Source organism: Mastigoproctus giganteus, chromosome 7, assembly GCF_048544385.1.
Source record: "Mastigoproctus giganteus isolate SK-2022 chromosome 7, ASM4854438v1, whole genome shotgun sequence".
In the NCBI taxonomy this organism is placed as follows: domain Eukaryota; kingdom Metazoa; phylum Arthropoda; class Arachnida; order Uropygi; family Thelyphonidae; genus Mastigoproctus; species Mastigoproctus giganteus.
Window position 1 is genome coordinate 38,781,611 of NC_143581.1, and position 26,219 is coordinate 38,807,829.

At 36.8% G+C, this 26,219-nt stretch overlaps 1 protein-coding gene across 1 annotated transcript in view; it reads left to right on the forward strand.

The window, feature by feature from the left end:
* The window catches only part of LOC150082829 (uncharacterized), a 212,899-nt gene that overhangs the window by 135,935 nt on the left and 50,745 nt on the right, over nt 1–26,219 (forward strand). The window contains exons 8-9 of the mRNA XM_090376841.1: nt 537–685; nt 23,560–23,642. Coding sequence (XP_090232967.1) covers nt 537–685; nt 23,560–23,642 — 232 coding nt within the window. The remainder of the gene's footprint in view (nt 1–536; nt 686–23,559; nt 23,643–26,219) is intronic.

Consider the following 26,219-nt stretch of genomic DNA (forward strand, 5'->3'; position numbering starts at 1 on the left):
TTAATAGTTTTTACCGATTAATTGACAATATTATATTATATACTATACTATACTAAGATTACGCTATCTAGTTCGGGATATTATTCACTCTTATTATCCAATATACATGCCTTTTTATCTAAAAAAAATTATTTCCAGTATCTTGCTTCCAACACACTGCAGAAGAAAATTAACCTAAATCAAAGTTCTAAGTGCACACTAGAGGTTGCTGCTCCACAAATCAGTTAAATGAGCAACATACATTGTCTCATTTTTTATGGCTGTGCTTCTCTAATTAAAAAAATGATCAATGCTGCAGATCATAACCAAAGACCATTCTGAAAGACCACTGAAATTCATGCTGACCTAAATGCTAATAAAAAAGTTCAAGTTTTAAGCTTTTTTTTTTTTGTTGTTGCTTAGAGCCAATCAGTGTATTCACTACAGGATTAAACATAAACTTCTGTAATTTATTTGCTAGTAACAAGAAAATTTTTGTCACGTATCGTGTAAATAGCATATTTATTTAGTTACATACATATTGATTTGTTTTTCAGTGTGTCAGGGACTGTCTACATATGATTATATAGTGCAGAAAAGAGAAGCTGCCATTCATACTGTAAATAGCACTGAGAAATCCTCTTCTTTACTTCCTAATTCAAAGGAATGTCATCCTCAATGCTTTCGACAGTGTTGGTCCAAAAAGGTTTGTTTTTCTTGTTAAAGAAGAAACATATCCTGTAGCAAATTAACAGTTTTATTTTATAAGGTTATGTAAAGTTGTAATACAGTAGGACCTCACTAATTGGTTACCTTCGGAACCAGAGGGGTGACCAATTAGTGAAATAGACCATTTAGTGAGGGAGTAAGTATAAAGTCAATTTGTAACTGTAAAAAACTAGGAATTATTTATTTAGATTAAATTTTAATACATATACAGTAATTTAAAAAAATTACATACATGTATATTTAAGAACACTTAACTTAATAAAAAAAAAAAAAAGAAAACTTATATACATTACAGTAATTTGAAGTTGTACATACATAATTTATTTGTTTTAAAAAAAATCTGTTATTTTTTTTTTTTTTTTTTTTTGTTTGGTATTGTCGGTGTTTTTCAGTAGCCAAATTATAAATTTGTCATAGTAAAATTATTTTTGGCATTTCTGCTTCTTGGCATTCATACCAATTGATTATATCTGTCAGGGATTGGTTGGCTGCCTTATGGGGAATGGTAGATTTTATGGGCTTTTCGTCTTCTTCATCTACTACTTCAGTAGGTCCCACAGAAACATAGGAGACAATTTCATCATCTGTAAAAATTTCGTAACCTACATCCATTGCATCTATATCGCACCAATTTTTGACATCATCTTCATTTAAGTTTTTGAATGTTGGCAAGGATCTGCAAATTTCTATTAAAACTGGTGATGTGAGACCCAGAATCTTCTTATTCTGCAGAGTCAGGCTGTACTGTTTGAGATGGCCAGAGCTAATTCCAGGTAGATTGTAGCATCCTTTATAGTATATTCCTTCCAGAACCATTCTACCTCTAAATTGTTTTAACATAGTGCCAAGTTCTATAAAAATAATTTTCTATACCGCCTCTTTAAACTCTATAATGCCGTGGTCCATTGGCTGTAATAGGCTAGTTGTATTAGCTGGAAGAAATATGCAATGAAGGTTGTTATGGGATGAAAATTCTTCTAAATTGTCAAGGGGTGGGCAAGAGCATTGTCCATTATCAAAAGGGCTTTTTCTGGGAGGTTTTTTGTTTTAAGGTAAGAAAGAACTTTGGGAGAAAATTCTTCTGTAAATCGTTACTTAAAAATTTCTTTGTTCATCCAAGCATTATTTTGGGCATAATATTTTACAGGCAGTAAATTATAATTCATGTTCTTTAAAAGCGCATGGTTTTTTTGCCTTGCCGATTACTGCTAATGCCATTTTGTGGCCCCCACTAGCATTGGAACAAACAAGAATTGTTAAAAGCGCTTTCCTTACCTTCAATCCTGGGGTTGAAGATTCTGACCCAGATGCTGGTGTTTTTTGAGGAAGTGCTTTCCAGTATACTCCTGACTCGTCACAATTTATACACCTGTTCCGCATACAATCCAAGATCACTAATACGGGCACTTTGTTTTTCGCGATAACGCACTAGGATTTCACTGTTAGCACTCATCTTCTCCCCTTTAATCCGTAGTTATCGAATATGATGCCACTCCTTAAACCTATGGAGTCAACATTGATTTGCTTTAAAATTTGGGTTGCCGTTCAATTTTTGATTCATTTGAAGCACCTTTTCGACGATAATTGGTCCGCTTAATGGAATCCCTTGGAAGCGCTACTGTGCGAACTATATAAACATGGCTTCGTCCAATTTGTCGAGTGTTGCTATAGTCAGCCTTTTTCTTTTCAAAACGTTTCCATCAGCAGCCTTTGTTTTGCACATAAATTCTTCAATTTCGCCCCCATTCTTTTTTATATTATTAATCGTAGTACGTGGAACACCATACATTTCTGAGAGTTTTGATGCACTTTCACCTTTACAAGACGTAAAATTTCATATTTTTTCGGCAACTCCAGACTTTTACGAGTACGTTTAGCAAACATGACAAGTCACTCGAACACACTTAGAAACTTGAAATTAAGGATTTTTGTGACCGCGAACAGCTCTAATGGAATACATACTGACTGAAAACTAAGTCACAGTGGAAGGGGAGGAAGAACTTCTACAAATTAGCTCTAAACAGCCAGCTAGGAAGCGATCACCCTTGTTTTCTGCTTTTAGTTGCTGGTGTTCTTACTATTCGGGGAAGGATGGTTTTACTGAGATATGTGTTTGAATCAGTATCTTTCAATTGAGTTCTGAGGAGCACGTTATAATGACTTTTTTCCCTGTTATTTTCTTTCCTGCCCGCTTCCTACTCTATCACAAATATGCATTAGATTTGGGAATCAAAAAGATATCAAGACAATTCCGGAAAAAAAAAAAAAAAACTGGTCCTCCAAAGGTGACCAATTACAGAGGGAGACCATTTAGCGGGTGACCATTTAGTGAGGTTCTACTGTATGTAAATTTCAAATATCAAATTGCTTTAGGTCTAAAAATTCATCTAAAATTCACAATTTGAGGTGTCATCAAAAAATTCAGGGACCAAATTTGTATCTTGAAATTGCAGCAAATAGTTACTTTGCAACTTGTTTGGTGACTCATTTAGACATAGTTAACACAAGAATCATCCATTTTCATGTATTCAGCCTGAATTAGCACATATTGAATAGAAGATGTTTTATGTACTTCTTTGCATTTCAAAATTAGTGCTCTTACTGAGCAGCAAATTTTCATCAAATTTTGGTTAAAATTAGGGAAAAAAGCAACTGAAACCAGTGGAACAAAAAAGCATTTGGAGATGATGTCACATATCATTTGAAGGTATTTCAGTGGTTCCCAAAAATTTTAATGAGGGCTGCTTTTCTATTGAAGATGATTCTCTCTGATTCAATTTTAAAAAAGCAGTGATTTAGTTGCTGGTGTTCTTAATCTGTTGAGGAGTGTTAAATGTTTAACTATCCATAAAGTTGTTAGTGAAATTGGTATTTCTTATGGGATGTTTCAATCAATTTTAACACAAGATTTGGGAATGTGACATGTTTCAGCCAAGTTTGTACCTTGTATTATCACTGATGATTGCAGAGAGTGGTGAGTTCTAGTATGACAGGATCATTGCTAACGCTGCTGCTTCATACTTTGTCTCTTTCATCTATACTATTGTTGATTTGTGGGTAGAAAAAGCGAGACAATCTCAATCAAATGTGAAGATCATGCTTATTATATTTTTTACTCATGGCATTCTTTATGAATTTGTCCCACGTGGTTGAACAGTGAATATTACAAACAGTTCTACAGCAATTGTGCAATGCTATTTGGAGAAAACAGCTGGAAAAGTAAGCTTCGGTGAATTGGCATTTGCATTATCATCATTCATGATGCAGATGACAATAGGAAGATTATAAAAAAAATCATCCTCACTTTCCTCTTCCAGTAAACTATAATTTTGTCAGTATAAAGTATAATATTTAATTATATTATATTTCTAATTAATATGCCATATAAATCTAATCAGATCAGTAATTAGTTTTTTTCTTGCTATCTGGCTCTCTGCTAAAAGCACTTGACATTAATCTCATTCTTTTCATTCACGTATCAAATACAGAGATGATGTTTCTTAAACTAATTTATTTAATGATATTTTTTATACTGCTACTAGTATTGTGTGTCTTATTAATATGATTAATGAGTTAATGCAGTGGTTTTCAACTGGGGTGCTGTGGGGTGCCGTGTAATTTGGGTTTAAGTTACTTAAAGTTATTATTATTTTTTTTTTAAAAATTTGTATATTTATTTCATTATAAAAAGGTGTACGGTATCCATTGTACCATATCTTTTTAATTTTGTGGTGATCTATAATTGATCTTTATTTAGTACCTCTATATAAAGAATAAAATTATTATATAGGTATATATTAAAAGGTCGAAAACCACTGTGTTAGATATTTCTTTTGGCCTAGGGGTGCCGTGAAAAAATTACTGGGACACTGAGGTTGCCATGAACTAAGAAAGTTTATCATCGTAAATGAATATGCTGATCTTTTAATGAAGCACTAAACAGCCTATGTTTCATGATTGTTTTTTTTTTTTTTTTTTTTTTACCCTTTCTGGACTGTACAGGATTTCTAAGTGCTAAGTACTGAGTTTTTTAGTATTAAGTACTAATGATTTCTAAGTACAGTACTAAGCTTTTTAGTATTAGTATTTTAATGGCTAAATGATGCGAGGTAGCGGGCTTTTTCTGCATCTGCCAAAAAAAATATATATATATATATATCATTCATATCTTCCCCTTCACCAAAAAGGTGCTTGTCCAATTCTGCTTTTAACTTTGACAAACCATCCACCTCAACCACTGTTTCCAAGCAGTTCATTCAAGTGATCTATAGCATGCTGCCTGAAAGTAAACTTCGTGAGATCTGGCTTTCTGTTACCCCCCCAAATTTTGTATTTCTGCTCTCTGGTTGTCCCTTGAATCCTTTCTAGAAGTTCTCTGTCTTTCTTCAAGTTTGGCCTACAGATCTGACCACAATATTCTAAATGCATCCACCATCATCTTATACAAAGAGCTAATGACACCCTTTTATCTGCTTTTGAAGGTCCTGTATATTATAGACAAGCCATTGTGTGCTCTCCTAGTCATATGGTATCTTGTTTACATTTATTTACTTATATTATTAATAATGACATTTATTTAATTAAATCAAATACAGAGAAGATGTTCTTAAAGTAACTTATTTAAGATGGTATTTTTTGTATTGCTACTAGTGTGGCGCCCCCGTAGCCAGGTGGGAAGGAGCAGCAGTGCGTAGCACACGCTTCTTGATTAGACCGGGGTTCGAGCCCGTCACCACCAAATACGGCGGATGCGGAAAGGTCAGGGAATGACCACCGCATATCCTGGAGCAATATGGCCTTAGATGCTAATGCTCCTAAAAAACCCAAACCCAGCTACTAGTGTTGTGCATCTTATTAATTGTTCAATTTTTTTTTTTTATGTGAACCCCAAACACGAGAGGTATTAGAACCTATAGTACTTAGTACCATGCTTGGGTTGGAGGTTGAGAAGACGAAAGATGTTTGTTGACATTGGACTTGAACTTCTGTAGATTGTAATTTTCAGGAAATACGTATGAAGGAAGGTTGTTCCAGAAAACGGCAGTTGAATGAATAAATGAGGAAGATGAAAAGTTGGTTCTGTGGGTTTTGAAGTTGGACAGTAAATGGATGTTGGCTGGTGGCGGCACGTGTTCGGACTGTTTTGAAAGAGAGAGCGGGAATTATAGAAGCCAATTCAGAAGAACAGTGCCCATGGAAGTATCTGTAGAAGAGGCATGCAGCAGAAACAGTACTTCTATGAGAAAGCGAGTGGAGAGACTGTTAGAGATGAATCATTAATTAACCTAACTGCCCTCTTCTGAATGGAATCAAGAAGCCTGAGAGAGGTTTTTTGGGGGCACTATCCCAGATGTGGGAACAATATTCCATGGCAGGGCGGATTTGCGATTTATACAGAGTGAGCAGCTGTTTGGAAGAAAAGTAACGCCGAGAGCAAAAGAGAAAACCAAGTTTTTTAGATGCAGAGGAAGCAATATTTGTAATGTGCTTGTGCCAAGAGAGATTAGAAGTCAGGGTGATCCCCAAAAGAGATATATCATTTTGCCTAGAGATCAGTGTGTCACTAAAGATAAGCATAGGAGCAGAAGAATCCTTTTTTTCCGAGATATAAGACAAGACTGAGTTTTAGAAGGGTTGAAATCAACTAAGTTGTCTTTGCCCCACTGGAGAATTACCTGAAGATCATCATTTAAGGAATTGGTAGCAGATTTTCGAGAAGTTGAAGCTGATTGAGCAGGACAAGGTTTCTCAAAATGGAAAGTGGAATGCAGTGTGCTATCATCGGCAAAACTATGGATAGGATTTCCAGTCAGTGGAAGAAGGTCATTAATATACAAGAGGAAAAGAGTGGGGGAAAGAACTGAACCTTGGAGGACACCGGCATTAGTGGAGAAGTTAGAAGACAGAGAGCCATCTACCATCACCCTCAGTGAGCGATCAGAGAGAAAACTGGATAACCAATTACTAAAAACTGTTGGCAAACCATAAGATGGAAGCTTGTTTAGAAGACCTTTATGCAAAACACGATCGAAAGCCTTTGAGATGTCAAGAGCAACTACTTGTGTTTTGCCGAACCTTTCCATTGGATTAGTCCATAAATGGATAACATAAGCCAGAATATCACCAGTGGATCGACACTGACGGAATCCATACAGGTGATCATTGATCAGATGGAAAGTTTCTAGGTAGTTTAAGAGTTGGCAGTTAATTGATTTCTCCATTACTTTAGAAATAGTAGAAGTAATTGCAATGGGACGATAATTGGATGGGAGGGATTTGTCACCCTTTTTAGCAACTGGCTGGATATGAGCAAATTTCCAAGCAGAAGGAAAAACACTTTTGGAATAAGAAAGTGAAAAAAGGCGGCAAAGAATAGTAAGTTCAGGAGCACATGTTTTGAGAACAAGTGGAGAAATACCATCAGGACCTGGAGCTTTCTTAGCATCAAGATTCATCAAAATCCTTCTGATATCCTTTTGACGGAAGACCACAGGAGGCATTGAATGGAGCGTGTTGGGAATGGTGGGAGGTGTTTTACCAAGATCATTAATACATGAGCTGGAAGAAAAATGGGATGCTAGCAGGTCAGCTTTATCCTTGGCTGAAGTGACAACAGAACCATCTGGTTTGGACAGAGGTGGGAGCAGAGATGGGCAAAAGTTGCGGCCAATAGCTTTGGCAAGAGACCAGAATGCTCGGCTACCATTAGGGCAAGAAGCAAGTTTTCTACTCTTAGCCTGTTCAAACTTTAGTTTGGACTGATTAATAACTGCTTTACAATTGTTGCGAGCTTTGGTGTAGGCAGAAAATGAAACTGAAGAATTGGAAACAAGCCAATTACGATATGCAACATTCTTCTCTTGAACAGCCTTAGCACATTTATTGGAAAACCAAGGTTTACATAAAGGACGAGATTTTAAAGTGGAGTGTGGGATAAAGGATTCCATTCCTGCAAGAATAATTTCACTGACATGATCTGAGGAAACGTTGACATCAGAAGTTTTGAAACAGTAATCCGACCAAGGAAAAGAAGAAAAGAAGTCTTGCAGGTCATCCCATTTTGCATTCTTGTAATGCCAAACAACACAAGGTTGGGAATAGCCATGAGATAAAGGTTCCATTGGAGAAGAGACAATCACCAAGTTGTGATCTGAAGTGCCTAAAGGACCTCTCACTTTGACCATGTACTTAGAAGGGTTGTTTGTGAGAAAAAGATCAAGTGTATTGGCTGTATGATTAGGATTGTCTGGTATTCTTGTAGGTAAATGAACAATCTGTGCTAGGTCATTAGTAATTGCAAAAGCCTCAGCATCTCGACCTGCTGGGTCGGTATGACTAGAAAACGGAAGCCAGCTGGAGTTGTGAACATTAAAATCACCAAGGAAAATTACTTCACTGTTAGGAAAGTTGGACTGGAGAAAGTCAAGTTGCAGAGAGAGGAAGTCAAAGAGCTCCAAGTGATTAGTGGAGTTGGGAGAACGGTAGAGACAACAGATGAATTTGACACAATGAGGTAGAGAGATTTTGAGCCAGAGAAGATCAAAGAGAGGAGATTCCAAATTGCCAAGTCTCTGACAGGGAATATCAGAACGGACATATGCACAGGTACCACCTTTGAGGCGAAAGGAATCATACAGCGAATAATTTGGGCATCTGAGATGAGCAGTAGTTGAATCAACCGATAACTGAGATTCTGTCAGAAAAAGTACATGGGGTTTGGCAGACTGCATGTGGAAATGGACATCGTTGAGATTAGAATTGAGACCGTGTATATTTGTGAAATGAATTAGGAAGTGCTTGGGAGGTTTAGATCTTTTTGCAGATAAGCTTGCTCTATTAGTTTGACAATTCATGGTGTATTCAATAGTAAGAAAGAGTGGGTGGGACATGCTGTATGAAGTAATGAAATTTTTGGATATGGCATACACGTGGTAAGAATATACCCAGATCCTTGACATAACGTGGCCTCGACAATGCTCCCCGCATACACACTACTCGGACTCCCTCCAGTCACTATCTGGCAGAGTAGAGGTAGCAAGATTATTTACACTAGCTGATCCAGAAGCCTCCTAGAGAGTTACCAACAGGTTCGGTCTAGTGTACTAACTGGCGGCCGGCCTGCGAACACCGTTTTAGAGCTGTACCCTCGAATATTGGATATTGGATAAGGAATATTGGATCTCACCACGACATTCATCATAACCTCAAAAGTCATCAGTCATACTGCATGATGAAAGAGATGGGGAAGGGTTGACCGGATCTTAGCTCTAGAGACTAAACATGGGTTCCACCACTTCAAGCCTCCAATAAGCAAAGTGGTGGTATTTCACCGGTTGATGAGAGTCATCTAGCACCTAGTAATGCCTGGTAACATAGAGGGGCGGCGTTCCTCCATGTGGTGTGGTGTGGGCGCCACACCTCGACCCCTGCTTACGTTGGTTCACACCTGGGTGGTCACCCACCATGTACTTGTGCATGGAGGTTATACCCAGGATTATTAACAGTCCCACCATCGTGAAGGTGCAGGCAGAGGATTTGGCTGTCACAGACCGTCCGGACTTCGCCGAAATTGGGTCCACTTGACTTGAGTGTCACCCAAATATCAGTTCCATCAGCGTTTTAGACCCCCTGGTAGCAAGTACAGCTTGTTTGGCATATCTGAGAGAATGTCTGTGACAACCTCAAGGACCAAGGAATTGATTTTCTTATTAATTTGATTAATGAATTAATGGAAAGAAGTGTAAGTTTATCCTTGTAAATGTATGTTGTTGCAAACAACCACCCGTTGATTGAATTTGATAAATTTGAAATACTGTTGAATTAACAAAGGCCATCATATTAGGAACATCAGAATCAGAATGCAGCATTTGAACATAGAAAATACCACATTTACAGGAAAGAAGTCATGAGAGAATAGCAGAGGAGTTAGTTTCTAAGCATGAAGTGCATATATTCGAGAAGGGTATATCTCACATTCTCACACTGGATAAGGAATGTGAGATATACCCTTCTCGAATATATGTACTTCATGCTTAGAAACTAACTCCTCTGCTATTCTCTCATGACTTCTTTCCTGTAAATGTGGTATTTTCCATGTTCTGATGTTCCTAATACGATGGCCTTTGCTACTAATTCTGACGTTCCTTATCCAATGGATAAGGAACGTCATCCAATCACGTTCCTTATCCAATGGATAAGGAACGTGAGAATAAAATCAAGTCAATCTAGTGTGATATAAAAAACAGAATGGGGGATATGGTTCTTTAGGCTTAATGAATAATTTTAGTATGATGATCAGCTATATGTGTACTGAAGTAGGCATACATCCCCAAGTGGCATCCTTTGGGTGTGAATCAGAATTTTTGAATTGGCCATTACTAAAAGAAAAAAATAATAATTTATTTTTATTGCGCTTATATTATTTCTCCCTGATTGGAGTTCCACCTCGTGATGGGTATTGCTACCAAATACACAGGATAGTTGTTGTTGTTATGTCTGGTGTTACTGTTGGTCAAGGAACTCTCTGACTATCCCAGAGGTGTTCAGGATTGCGATTTTCTGGAGTTCCTTCTAAGTGTTCTCTGGGAGACCTGTTGCGGCTAGGCTGTTATGTAGAGTCTTTGGCACCATACCTGAGGTTGACACGATGATCAGGATGGTCGTTACTTGTTGCATATGCCACATCTCTTTGATTTCCTGTCTTACGTTTGTATACTTCCTGATTTTTTCCCCATGGGTTTTCTGCAGATTGCCAGTGTTAATTACCGCTATGTCAATCAGATAGGTAGCATTGGAGGCAAGTTGCTGCTATGGATAAAGGGGTGGTTGAGGGGGAGAAGACAGAGAGTGGTAATCAATGGACACTGCTCATCGTGGACTAATGTTATTAGTGGAGTCCCTCAGGGTTCAGTATTGGGGCCTTTATTGTTTTCTGTATTTATAAATGATATTGATGATGGTATATCAGGCTTAATGTCCAAGTTTGCAGACGATACGAAGGTTGGCAGGGTTGTCAAGGACACTACTGACACTATGCTGCTGCAACAGGATTTGGAAAGGTTGAGCAGATGGGCTTCGAGGTGGCAAATGAAGTTTAACATTGACAAATGTAAAGTACTACATATGGGAAACAGCAACCCCAGAGCAGCGTATCAACTCTGTGGTACTACACTGACAGTGGTAGAGAATGAAAGGGACCTGGGGGTGGTGGTGCAGGCAGATATGAAGTTCTCTGAGCAGTGCAGACGAGCTGCAAGAGTAGCTCATGGTGTATTGTCAATGATATATAGGAATTTTTCTAGCAGGGATAAGGAGGTGATTATTCCCTTGTATAAGGCAATGGTCAGGCCACACCTAGAGTACTGTATACAGGCCTGGAGGCCTCATTTCAGGAAGGATGTAGAGCTGCTGGAAAGAGTACAGAGAAGGGCAACTAGATTGGTGAATGGGACAAAGGGGTTCTCTTACGAAGAAAGGCTTAAGTTTTGCAAATTACAGTGTCTGGAAACTAGGCACCAGCGGGGTGATCTGATAGAGGTGTACAAAGCCTTGAATGGTTTGAGCATGCTCAATGCTGATGGGATTCTTCCTCTAGCTCAGAAAAATCACCTGAGAGGGCATAAATTCAAATTGAGGAAGGACAGATGTAGGATAGATGTGCGGAAGTTTGCCTTTAGCCAGCGGGTGGTTGGTGGGTGGAACAGACTTCCATCCCTTGTCGTGGAAGTTGATAGCCTAAATAAGTTTAAGGCTCAGCTGGACAGGTATTTCGAACGAACAGAGGGGTGAAGTGGAAGTGGTTATTTTTATTTATTTATGTTACTTTTTTTTTTTTTTTTTTTTGGCTGATGCTGCATAAGCTTGCTTTCTTGCATCAAATGCCTCTACTAATGCTAATGCTAAATGCTAATTTTTCCTTCTTGTCCACAAGGGTTAAGTCCGGTCTGTTGTGTGGGATTGTCTTATCCGTTATTATGGCGCGGTTCCAGTACAGCTTGTGGGTTGGGGTCTCTAGTACTTCCTGGAGTTCATACTTGTAGTATGGTACACTTTCTTCGATCAACTAGTATTTCCTTGCTAGCTTTTGATCTATTATCCTGGCTACCTGGTCGTGTCTATGAGTGTACTCAGTCTGGGTGATCACCTTGCATTCCATGGTGATGTGTTGGATCGTTTCTGAGGCCAGATGGCATTATTGGCATGTGTCATCGGACACTTCGGGCTCCTTGGCAGTGTATTTTCTATAGTTCCTGGTGTTGATTACCTGGTCTTGGATGGCGAGCATGAGTCCTTCAGTTTCGTGGAAGAGCGTCCCACTCATAAGCCATTCATTGGAAGCAATTCTATCTATGTGATCGTGATGGAGATCATTGTAGTGTCTGCCATGGAGTATCTTCTCTGTAGGCCGTTTATGCCTCCTGGTTGGGAGGGGACTCCTCGCTTAGGTTAAGTGGGGTATATCACTTGTCTATCTTCCTTATGGCCTGGTGGAGTGCTGCTATGTGTTTCTGGAAGTAACCCTTCAGGTTAGCAATCGCTGTTTTCTGTTGCTCAATAAGGTCTATCAGGCCCCTTCCTTCCTCCTTTCCGAGCAATTGCCAGTCTCTCCACAGCTGACTTTGGGTGGTGTTGGTGGCTCTTGGTCATCATTGTCCTTGTCTTTCTCATGATATCCTCCAGTTCGGTGTTAGTCCAATCTATGATCCCGAAGGAGTATGTTAGCACTGGGACTGCATAGGTGTTTATGGCTTTAACTGTGTTCCCTCTGTTCAGCTTTGCTTTCAGCAGGCTTCTGAATCTCTGATGGTATTTTTTTGTCAGGCAAGCCTTAGTTTCCTTGTGATGTAACTGCCGAGCCTGCATCATCCCCAAGTATTTGTAGACCTCTCCCTCTGCCATGGCTTTGATCTCTTTACCAGTCTGCAGCTGGTAGTTGTATTTCTTGCATTTGTCTAGACCAAATTGCATCCGAATATCATTGCTGAATTCTTCAGTGATCCGGAGTAGTTGCTGGAGTTGCTTCTCAGTTCCCGCATAGAGCTCGATATCATTCATGTACATCAGGTGGCTAAGGGTGTACAAGTTCTTCCTTCCTTCTTTGAGGTTATATCCATACTTGCTGTTGTAGAGCATGGTGGATAGCGAGTTAAGTGCTAGACAGAACTACAGTGGGCTCAAGGCATCTCCCTGAAAGATTCCTCTCCTGATGGGGATTGGCCTCTTTGTTATGTTGTCGACCTTAATTGGGGTACTCCATTTCACCATCGTTTCTCCTAAGACGTTTGTCACTATCGGATTGACTTTGTATATGTTCAGTGCCTCTCTTAGCCAGCTATGAGGCACGGAGTTGAAGGTAATCGATGTAGACTGTGTACATGTTGCGGTGCTTCTTGTAGGCTTGCTCTATAACTGTGGCATCTATGGGTAATTGCTCCTTGCATAATTTATTATTATTATTAATTTATAATAGTATTAATAGCAGCAAATGATACAAGAAATCAAGCTTATACAGTGTCAGCCAAAAAAAAAAAAAAAAAAAAAAAAAAAAGAAAGAAAGAAAGAAAGAAAGAAAGAAAATCCCATTTCACCTATCCATCCCCTCCAATGATTTGTCTACATTCCTTCCTTGAATTTATTCAAATTACCCATCTATTCTACAACCATACTTCTTTAAATTGAATTTATACCCCTCATGTGTATAAGAGGAAGAATCCCATAAGCATTGAGTTTGCTCAAGCCATTCAAAGCCTTAAACACCTCAGTCAGATCACCTTACAGGTGCCTAGTCTCCAAACGCTGCAATTTGCAGAATTGAAGCCTTTCTTGGTAAGAGTAGTACCCCTTTGTTCCCCTCACCAATTTCATTACCGTTCTCTGCATCAGTTCCAGCAGATTTACATTCTTCCTCAGACCTGTATGCACTGTTCAAAATGTGGCTTAACCATTACCTTGTACAATGGGATAATCACCTTTTCTCCACTAGCAAAATTCCTGTATATCATTAACAAAATCCCATGAGCTGTCCTAGCAACCTGTTTGCACTGCTCAAATAACTTCCATTATGACTGCACAATTACCCTCACTTCTTTTTTCATTTTCCACTACCCTGAGTGTATTACTACACAGTTGGTATGTTAATCTGGGATTGCTGCTGTCCATAAGTAGTACTTTGCATTTGTCAATGTTAAACTTCAATTGCCATTTCTCAGCCTACTGCCTAATTTTTCTAGATCTTGTTGCCTTTGTTACTGTCATCAACTACCCTGCTAACCATTGTACCATGTGCAAATTTAGACATTAAGCCTAATATTCCATCATCAATATCATTACTAAATACAGAAGACAACAGTGGGCCCATTGCCAAACCCTGTGAGGCTCCACTAACAACAGTAATCCACAAAGAGCAGTGTCTGTAACCACTCTGTCTTCTTCCACTCAAACATCCCTTTATCCACAGAGAAGCAACTTTTCAGAATGCCCCAATTTGTACAACTGTTATGTTCAACGGTATCAAAAGCTCTCTTGAAATCTAAGTATATAATATCAAAATATTTTTTTGCATCCAGTTCCTTTGTCACTGCATCATAGTATCTGATTAAATTGGTCAGATGAGATTTCCACTTAACAAACCCATGCTATGTCTGAACTATAACTGCACTTCTGTCTAGATGGTTCTGCATTACTTCTTTAACCAGTGACTCCATTATTTTCCTTAGAACAGAAGTTAGGCTAACAGGACTCTGATTACTCGTGTCACCCTTTGTGAATTGGGGATACATTCACACATCTCCAGTTTACAGAGACCTCCATTGAATCCAAAGATCAACTCATAATTATGGCTAATGGTCTGCTGCCTCCCTTAATATGATTGGATAGATTGTATCCACACAAGGTGCCCTTGTTTATGTTTAACTTCTACAGTTTCTCTTTTATGAGAAAATCATTCAGCTCCCTGTTAGAGATTGATGAACTTCTGACATCTGCCTCCCTAAAGAATTCCTCATGTTTGAATGTAGATGCAAAATACTTATTCAGCCTGTCAGCAATCTGAATAGGTTCATCAACAGTTAAACCATCAACGTCTAGTGGACCAAAGTGATTCAACCCCTTCCTTCTACTGTTAATATAAGTAAAGAAGTCTTTGCTGCTTTTCTTGACTTTCTTTGCTAAAGTGCAGAGTCACCTCAATAGTAATGCCATTGTAAGGAAGTCATGTACAATCCTGTCTGAGTAATCTGCCAAGGTATTATGAGGAAATCACAATAGAAGGAATAAAGGAATAAAATTAATTTTTATGTCATAAAATTTTGGACACATTAATATTATTTAACATTATCAGTGGATCTTCTGAAAGAACTAAAATCTTATCTTGTGGTAAAGTCCTTGAAATATATCAGGAGGTTATCCTGAAAACAGATGACTCCCTCCCCCACTCCTTCCTCAAACAGCTTACCCATTACACTGTTCCTAAGACTTTGGAAGTCCTCTGTGACATATTAGTATTGGCCATGTGGTGCAAGGAATTATTTTGCTATAAATATAAGCCAAGATATCTGTGTGTTCCTCTCCCCAAGTGACATCTTTTGAGATGCCACTTTATGTGGAAAGCAAGCATCTAAATAGCTTAAGGACCAACTGCAACTTCCCAGTCTATGTCTGGGATAGTTAAAGTACCCCATATTAAGACATTCTGATTGATTTGCCGGCTTCAGTTACTCATACAGCTGATCATCAAAGTATTCATTAAGTCTAAAGAAATGCATCCCTTGCTCTTTTTGTTGTTTTGCTATTTATATCACATCAAATTGATTCATTAGTCTTATGTTCCTTATCTGTTGGATACACCCTTCTCAAATCTATGCACTTTTATGTTCAGAAGCACCAACTCCTCCTCTGCTGCTTTTCTCTCATGATTTCTGTTCTGTACATGTGGTGCTTAGCATTTTGTTTCTGGTATCCCTATTATATTGGCATTTGTTGATTCAACTGTACTCCAAATTTATCAAATTCATTAATTAATTAAATATCTTGTTATTATTAATAATATAAGCCCATAAACATACAAAGGCACATGATGTCTTCCTTCCATGTATGATGCTAACAGGTCAGCTTTATCTTAGCTGAGGTGGCAATAAAACCAAATAGTCTTGACAGAGATGGGAAAAAGTTGCAGCAAATATCTTTGGCAAGAGACCAGAATGCTTGACTACAATTTGGAGAAGAAGCAAGTTTTCTACTCTTAGCCTTGTTTCTACCATTGTTTGGCGCATAATGGCCTTTAGCTGCCATTGTGCTGTAAAACCTCCGACAACAACAACTTAGCCTTGTTGAAATATAGTTTGGACTGATTAATAACTGCTTTACAATTGTTGGAATGTTTAGTGTAGGCAAAAAATGGACCTGGAGATTTTTATGCAAGGCAATTGTGATATGAAACATTCTTATCTTGAACAGCCATATCACATTTATTGAAAAACCAAGGTTTAATAAAGGACAAGATTTTAAGGTGGAGTGTGGAATAAAGGATTTCATCCCTACAAGTGTAATTTCACTGACATGATCTGAGCAAACGTTGATGTCAGAAGACTTTAAAACAGTAGTCCAACCAAGGAAAATAAAAAATAGAAATCATGCAGATCATCCTGTTTTGCATTCTTGTAATGCCAAACAACATGAGGTTGAGAATGGTCACAAGAGAAAGGGTCCATTGGAGAAGAAACCATCACCAATTTGATCAGATGTGCCTAGAAAACTGCTCACCTCGACCTTGTCGGCACCTCTGTAGCCAGGTAGGTAGGAGCAGCAGCAGTGCGTAGCACATGCTTCTTGATCAGACCAGGGTTCGAGCCCGTCACCACCAAATACGGAGGATGCGGAAAGTTCAGGAAATGACCACCGCATATCCCCCAGAGCAATTTGGCCTTAGTTGCTAATGCTCCTAAAAACCAAACAACAACCTCGACCTTGTGCTTGGAATGGTTGTTTGTGAGGAAAAGTTCAAGGGTGTTGGCTCTGTGGTTAGGATTATCTAGTATTCTGATAGGTAAATGAATCGTCTATGTGAGGTCATTACTAATTGCAAAAGCCTCAGCATCTTGACCAGCTGGTCTGTGAGACTAGAAAATAGAAGCCAGCTGGAATTGTGAACATTAAAATCACCAAGGAAAATTACCTCACTGTTAAGAAAGTTGGACTGGAGAAAGTCAAGTTTCAAAAAGGGAAATCAAAGGGTTCCAGTGATTAGTGCAGTTCGGAGAACAATAGAGGCAACAGATTAATTTTTCAGTATATGGTAGAGAGATTTTAAGCCGGAGGATATTGAAAAGAGGAGATTCCAAAGTACTAATTCTCTGACGGGGAATATCAGAGTAGACATGTATGCAAAAGTACCATCTTTGAAGCAGAAGAAATCATACTGTGAATAATTAGGACAACTGAGATGAGCAGTGGTTGAATCAACCAAATAATTAGTATTGCGTTAGAAAAGGTATGTGGGGCTTGGCAGACTGTAAGTAGAAATGGACATCATTGAGATTGGAACTTAAAACAAGTATATATATGAAATTAACAAAGACGTGTTAGGGAGATTTAGATCTTTTTGTTCTATTAGTTTGATTATTCATGTCTTCAGTAGTAAGAAAAGGTGGGCAGGACATGTCGTATGAAGTAATGTAATTTTCAGATGTGGCGTACACACAGCAAGAATATACCCATCTCTTTGACATAAAATGGTCTCAACAGTGCCACCAGCATGCACGCTAGTCACACTCCCTCCAATCACTATTTGATCTGGAAGCCTTCTAGAGAGTTACCATGGGTTTTTGGTTCAGTAGACTCTGTAGCAGCTGGCTGTGAACACCATTTTAGAGCAAAAATACAATATTCACTCAAGTTGTCTTTATTCTGCAGGTAACAACATGTTCAATTTTAAAATTTCACATGCTCTAAATGTACCAAATTTTAAATAAATCTGAAAATAGAAGTAGCAAATAGTAAAAAACACGCACATATTTTAATTTTTTAAAAAATTATAAACAAAATAAGAAGAAATATATGCATGAGCGCATGTTTGAAATTTTGCCCATGTAAAAATCTTTTAAACTGGAAAATAAATGAGTATCTTGTGTGATTAATGTTTATATTTTATTTATTTATTTGAAAATAAAAAGGTGCAAAAAAATGCACCATTTTTTAAAATATTTAATGTTTTATTAAAAAATAAAAAGTTACATAGAATAAGTATTATTATAAGTATTGCAATTGATTAAGAAAAGATGAAATAGTGACATTCTCCAAGCAGAATTAAAAAAAAACCCAAAACCTTTTCAGAAATTAAAAGGAAAGTTGGTTACTTGTCAGTCGAAATATATGCACGTCGGCATATTTAAATTTCACATGCTTAAAAGTCTTTTAAACTATAAAGTGAATGAGACTGATATATTCATACATTACATTTTATGTATAATTTTTTTTTTCCCCAGCAGAATTAATCTTTCATCTTTGTTTTTAAGATGTTAAAAACAGCATATTTTAAATATTTAATTTTTTATTCAAAAATAGAAAGTTACAATATGTATTGTAATTCATTAAGAAAAGATGAAATATTGGTATTGTCCAAGCAGAATTCAAAAAATAATTAAAACCTTGTCCAGAAATTAAAAAGAAAATTGGCACCTGTCAGTTGCTGTATAATTGCCTTTGCTTAACTTGGGTCACCACCACTGTCAGGTTAACATTTGAAAATCCTTTCTGAAGTTGAAAGGAATACAGCATTGTAATCAATAGACTGGGGCATGCAGCACCCCCAAATTGCCTGATGAATAAACCAATTTGAATTATTACTAAAATTATTCAAATTTAGGAAATTATGTATAAACATATAATCAACATATAAAGTTTTGGGTTGTGACAGCCATCCAGCACCTTAGTATTGGTAGAATCAGAACTATCTTGCTAAACTACAAAAGCGAGTTTAAGAATCAATAATAAAGAAAAATGTCTGAAATTGCCTTCTTGTTGCTGAGTTAGAAGTTTTTTGAAATTTTGCTTAGCGGATCAGTACTATTTGATCAGAACCTTGTTATTATTACTTATTCACTTAATGCAGATGAAGATTGTAATATCCATGTTACAAAACCAGTTTCCCAACTACCCCATTGAGTCCACCCATTCACATAGCAGTTCACCATTATCAGTGGAACTAGTAGCATGTTATTACAGTCCATTCCAGTTATTTGGGACACATCAGGACTAGTGCATTTTGGCCCGATTACGCGGCTGCCCCAATTATCCGAAGTTTCACTTAAATAGTTAAAAATACAATGTACCCACCTTACATTTGGTTCACGGTACAATCAAATCACGTTACGATGGAGTCACCATAGTAAAGTACCGTTCACTATACGATGTGCAGTAAGCGCCGGTCATTGTGATCACGTTTGTGAATTGAATTTTAATTCTGTTAAACAGCGATTCTAATTAGAAAATAGGAGGAATATTATCCACAGTCTATAAAAGCAAAGATATATTAAGCACAAATTTACCCTTTATTACCTTACCAATTAAAAAATTAAATGATATGTGAAAATCGGAAGAATATACGTTATAATTGGAATAATTAATACGTACTGTAATATGTATATCGAACTAGTTGACATTTCTGTTCACTGATATTTGTGGGTGGGGGTTAAAATTTAAAACAGTAAAAAGATAAGCAATCAATAACAAAGAACACAGCACACACAAATTGCAAGTAACACAATATGCGCAAGTGAGAACGGAGTAACGAGTTACAAAGCTTTAAAAATAGGAATGAAGGGAAGATCTGAAAATTAATTTTTTTATATGATTGAAGATTTCATGGAAGTGTAAACACATTTCACCATAATAACCGACAGAATGCCAGCTGTCGGTATTATCGCAAATTCAGTAAGATCGAGTTTACTATCCGTTTATGATGGATTTCACTAACAGAAAAGCCTAATAAACAGGTGACTGCTAATTGTTTTTATTGTTTTATGGTTGTGACCTCCAGAATTTCGACCAAACCACGTGGTACCGTTGGATACAATCGTAGGGTAATCTCCAGTGCTGCGGTCTCCTGCCCCAGTTAAACGGCATGCTGTCCCAATTAAGCGAGGTAAACCCTGGCTATTTTCTCGATTGGTTTCTGTTTTTTAAGATTTGCCCCAAATAAACGGCTGCCCCGATTAACCGGTGGCCCAAATAACTGGAATCCACTGTATATCATTTAGAAAAGGAACTAAATCAGCATTTCCCAAACTATGTTCCCCGGAACACTAGTGTTCTGTGAAATATCGTCGTTAATAATTAAAAAAATAAAATAAATAAATTTTGCCTATTTGTAGTGTACACAACTTTTGTAACATAATTTTTAACATTATTATTATTTTTTTTGGTTATTAATATACTGGCATAGACTAATAATCAAATAGACCACAGAACGCTTTATTTTGGCGGGCCTTTGCATAGAGAAGTATGTGTAGAAGTAATGACATCTACAAAAAAAGTATCAATGTAGTGATCTAATATGCCATTCGTATGCGATTTAGCCTGGAGTACACGGGTTGAAGGAGAGGGAAAGCGAACCGATATCATAACTAAATTCACTTCCTTTTATAAATTTTTTTGATAATTATCAGTATTTTAAAATATCTTTATACATTAAAATGATTTTCCTCCTAGTGATATTTATTCAGCTAATGGGAGAAGAGGGATGCAGATTACGTGGTAATAAGTAACAAATACTAAAATACGTAACAGAAGCTTGTTTTACTGTGGTAAAACAAGCTTCTGTTTTAAGCGTAGTCATACTAGATAAACCTCGTGCACACACTTTGTTTAACTAATGTGACCACGTGGTAACATTCTTGATTTCAATATGTAACATATTTATGTATTCATAGCTGAGAAAGAGACACAGTGTCGAAAGCTTCTGTAAGTATTTTATTTTATTTTATCAAAAGAAGCAAGTGCAGCGAGCAGGGGGGCAAAGCCCCCTAGTTATTATTAAAATAAATGACCATGGATTTGTGGTTTGAAAAGGAATTTTAAAGCGAGAAGCAAGTACTTCTAGTATTGCAACTGTGGTCAATGAAAACTAACACAATGTTGTCACACTTCAAAGTGCGGATGAACAATCGCAGACTTTTGTTCCCCAAAAATCCAAAGTGGAAAAACAAGAACCAACTAATAAAAGACCAAAACGAAAGTATGATGACAGTTATTTGAATTTCAGCTTTAAATATGTTGGAAATAAAGATGTTCCTGATGCACAGTGTGTCGTATGTAATAAAATATTAGCAAACAGTTCTTTGGCTCCTGCTAAACTTGTGTTCCATAAATATATTGTGAGATGAAAAGTGTTCTGTGACTAAAAAAGTTTGGGAAATGCTGCACTAAATAATCAAAACACATTTTATCATGGGTTTTGATTATTTAGTGTTGCCTTATTTTTCTATTTATTTTCTATTTAAAAAGTTTCTTTTTCAGATAGTGACATCTATTGCAGCAGAATAAGGGGGATATACATTTTGTGAATTGTTTCTGCAGTGGAAACAATACACAAAAGTGAAGTTGCAGTTTGCCATTAATTTTATAACCAGAGATATCTTGAATTCTCTGCTTTTGATAATATCCTTTGATGACTGCAAGAAATTGGCTCTGTGATTTTTAAATAGCACAGTAGTAGCCCCCCCCCCCCTCTCTCTCTCCAAGAAAGTCTTCTGGTTGATGAGTCATAGCATGTGGATACTAATGACCCATCAATAAACACTCAGAGAATTCAGATATATTTCTTGGTGTTTCGGTTTCATGTAATGTATATATTCAGGCTCATGAATCTGGTGATTTGAGCTTCATGTACATTTTTGTTGCTAGCTTCTTCACACTGTTGTTGATGAACAGTTTCACAAGTCATGTTTGATGGATGGATGAATGAATGATGTGCAGTTCACAAGGATATAAAGTTGTATTTAAGTTCATAAATAACTTAAACACAACTAGTATACATGGGCTCAACAAAGTCTTTATTCCATTCATTAAATCATATTCCAGCATCTTGTTTGGCATGGTATTCCTCCATCTTTTGCCCTTATATGTGACGCAGGGTCAACTAATTACTGAATTTCTTGACAGCACACCACCCTTAGTTGGAAGACCTTCACTTATTGTTCAATTAGAAATGTGACATCATCACAGTAGAGCATCTCTGCATTATGGAAGGCAGCCAAGGAAAAATTTCCTTCATCGATGAATTATTTGTTGATACAGTGTAACCAGTTGCGTGAACCCCTTGCTCTCTCTCTCTCTCTCTCTCTCTCTCTCTCTCTCTCTCTCTCTCTCTCTCTCTCTCTCTCCCAACCTAAATCTCACAAGTAAAAATGCCCTGATATGGCTGTTTCTAACCATACTTTCACACCTTTTTACATTTCTTTAGTGCTCTAATGTATTTGATTTTTATTTGTGGGAAACCTAAAACAGTTGGTATGCAAGATCAAGGTGTCGATTCAAGATGAGTTATCAAACATACTTGCTCTGCCTCTTTAACATACTTGTGAAGAGGTGTAGTATGTCCCATAGTAGTTGCACCATTTTGAGGAATCAGTTGTTCATCAGTGTTAAGGCATGTGGGCTGAAGGTGGACATTTTGAGAGCATTTTTAGTCTTTTTGTGTATATATAAAAAAAAAGAAGAAATTAATAAAGAAATGTAATAAATAAATAAATGAAAGGTTGATTGCTTTTTATCTGACAGAAAAATTTCACAATGCAGCTTTACCTGTTCATATCCTCTAATAATTTTGTTTAGTTCTTCCTTAATTTTTTTCAGATTATCCATATCATCATATGGAAGGTAGTTGGTATGATCATCTACCTGCTGGATAGATGATCATACCAATTACCTTCCATCAGATGTTGAAAGCAAATTTCTGCACATCTATCCTGTAACCATCCTTCTTCAGGTTAAATTTGTCTCCTTATGTGTGTTGTCTGAGCAAGATAAAATATATAACATGTGATGTGTGTGTGTGTGTGTGTGTGGCATACCATAGGCTATACTAAATTTTTGAGAAGTGAAAGATGCTTTACACCATATTTTGGATAAAAATTAATTAGCTTAGTGGATACTTATGCTGGAGAATTTAAAATTGAAAATCCCGCGTCCATAAAGTCAAATGCTTAAACTAATTAAGTTTTAGGCAACATTTCCACTTCCACTTTGGGAAACTATTATAGACTTTTACCACTAACTAATTTTCCTTTATCATTTGTCCTCTCCTGGTTCTTAATCAACCCCAGAAACCCAAAGTCGATAGTTTCCAAAAATTAGTTTAAGCATGACTGTACTGAGTTTGCCTTTTAAATTTAAATTCTGTAGAATTTAGCTTAGTGTTCAATAAACTGTTTAATTTTTTTTAATTGCAAACATGGTATAAAGTATCTATAATTTCATAATTTGATAGTATGAATCAGAGCTGTAATACTCAATATGTTCTACGTTGATAATGATATTAGTAAATAAATACGGAATAATTATTAATTAGTAAATATTTATTAATTAGTAAATAAATAAATAGCTGCCTATAAAGGAGATTTTTCACTTAATTAAACTATTAGTTGAGGCTAACTACATCACCTTTCGAGACAAGGTGTACAAACAAATTTTTGGATTAATAAGAGGAGTTTACCTCAATACGGAAGTGTTCCACGTACTATATTGAGGTAAACTCCTCTTATTTATTTACTAATAATTTCATAAATAATATATAATATATAAAAGTTAAGTTTTTGGTAATTTATTTCTTGATATAACCCCCTTCCCTTCTTACAGGCTAATCAGATTTCCCCTGTAGAGCAAGAAAACACAATAAAAGCTGAAGAAGAGGAATGGGAACTACAAAATACTCATATAAGGTAAGTTTGTTAATCGTGTTTCCATTTCTGTATTTCTTGCTACCAGCAAATTGGCTTATGGTGAATATTTATAAATCATGGGGGCATTCCTTCCCAGTTTTCTACAGGATTCAACGTTATGTTTTTCATTTATTTGTTAATTGTCTTCTTTTTCTGGTCTTCTGGGTAGCATAATGGATTTGTCACTTGTTACCCATTTGAAGAGGTTTTTCAAATTACACCAGATACCAAGGAATTCATAAAGCCTTCTTCATTCGAAGCTGTAGTTAGCCAATCACAGGCAGGGAAGGGGTAAAATCCTCCCCCTGAGCTATTCCAGATTTTACAACCTTCACAGCATGCAAATTAGCTTGTGGAGACACATTTGTTTGTGGCCTTATGATTATGCGAGGTGTTTTTTTTTATAACTGAAACTTAAATATAAAATCCAGATATGGCCTCCACTCTTAGCAATTTTTCATTTTTTGTTTAATTAAGAGTAAGTAATAATGATCATAAAATAACACATACAGGGAACTGGTGATATTTGTTCAGTGCATACATCATATGCACACGTTTCAATTATATAAGTGATGTTTGCAATAAAAAAAAGCTTCTTCCAAAAATGGAATTTATGCTTATATATAAGCTTTCCATAAAAGAATGCTAGTATTTCAAATTGAAATATTTATTTGAATGCTATAAGGATAGAACAAAAAAACAAATTGTGACATTGACGACTTTTTTTTTTTTTTTTTTGGCATTCCTTGCCTGAAAACTCTTGCCTCTAAGCATGAGAGTTCTACTCCTGGAAGAAAGCTCAGCAAGGAGAAAATTTCAGCCATGCTTTGCACCAATGTTTAAATTTTTTTATTATTATTATTATTATTGGGTGTTTTTATTTAATATAAGCTCCATGTGTATACTACACTACTGCAATTCGAGTAATTTTAGCAGTATCTTTTGATATTTTTCTTTTTTTATTCTTTGAGCAGTGTCACATTTGTGAAGTACACTTATTCTTTACAAAACCTCAGGAAAAAAAGTGTCTCTGATCAACTGTATGACTAAACGAAGAAATCGATCCTATACCCATCCTATTATTCAGAAACTTGAGTGCTGTGATATGGGGTGGGGAGTGTTCGTTGTCTTGCTGTAAGCTGGCACTAGCACATCCCTCAAGCTATGGAAAACCATAATTTTAGCATATCCAAATACACATTACTGTTTATTTATTTATTTATATGTTTTTTTCTGAGAAACAAAATGGAAAATTTCTCAGAAAATTTTTTTTCTGAGAAACATTTCCTATGATTACAAGGGCACTCCACACATTCACCTTAGGCGGAGAACTACAAATTCAACAATCATGCCTGTTCATAGGGTTGCCAAAATGCAGAATGTTGTTTTGTTAGAAAATACAACGTTGCTTAGATAATCATCTTTTCTACCTTCATATGCAAAATTTAATGTGAATAATAGAAAATTAAAACTGAGTTGTCTGTCAGCTTTATTTGCATCTTTGTAGGGCTTGTATTGCACTTTTTTTTTTTTCAGAATAGTCAAACTAAGGACTACACAATTCCAAACTTGCCATGGTAGTTGGCTTTTAGGGCTGTTAAGAATTAGAACATATCATGAATATGGTCAATGGTTTCTTCAGAAGTTTTTGGCCATCCTAAATTTATGATACATTTGGATCACATTTTTGCTTTTTTGTTGCTACCAAAGGATTGCAGGTGTATATTTTATATGCTTTCTTTTGTATTATCACAACCTTAAACTGGCACTCACAGTACCTGATAGCACAGACATTGTGAGGTATGTGCATGAGAATGAATGGAAGAGCAACATTTCCAATACCCCCACTGGAGGTTTAATGACATCCTACTGATATTTGACATACTAGGCAGGCTAAGAAAGGGTGATGGTGAAGAAAATTCCTCATACCTAGCACTCTCTACAGCGTGAAACTTGTGAAGGATACTTACTGGCTTGAAGAAACTGTCATAACTTTGTAACTGTGTTTTTCTGATGCTTCATCCACAAAATTATCTCCCAGCGATTCCTTAGTTAGGTTGTGGTAATACTTCTGCATCTCAGAGTTGAAAGACAATCCAGTGAAGTTTATGACCATATCCAATGACTGTTTTTTTATATATTAACTGCCAAGTGTTTTTCACTGATCAGCAATCTTAACATCCTGAAGAAGTTAATTAAATTGTATTTAAACGGAAATCATGATCCAGACTAGAGCTGTGAAGCAAAGATCACAGACTAGCGAGAGTGCTGTGACTGGGAAGAAACGAAGGAGGCGATTCTCCAACGCACCACAGTCTCAAAAAATGTGCGAAATGTGAAATATTTGCCGACCTCTCTAAAACAGGACATGATCTAGCCAAGGAGGATGCTTTTGTATGCTAGGTGTCTAGAATGTCAAGAAATTAGGTGCCAACTCAGCTTTCTGATAGGCGTTTATGAGAGCTTGAGCTGTAGGGTAAATGCCCTCGAAGAAATTAATATGAGGGACCATCAAGCTCTCAGTTGCCCAGCTCAACAGTAGAGCTCACTCCTGTGCATCAGGGAACACAGAAGCAA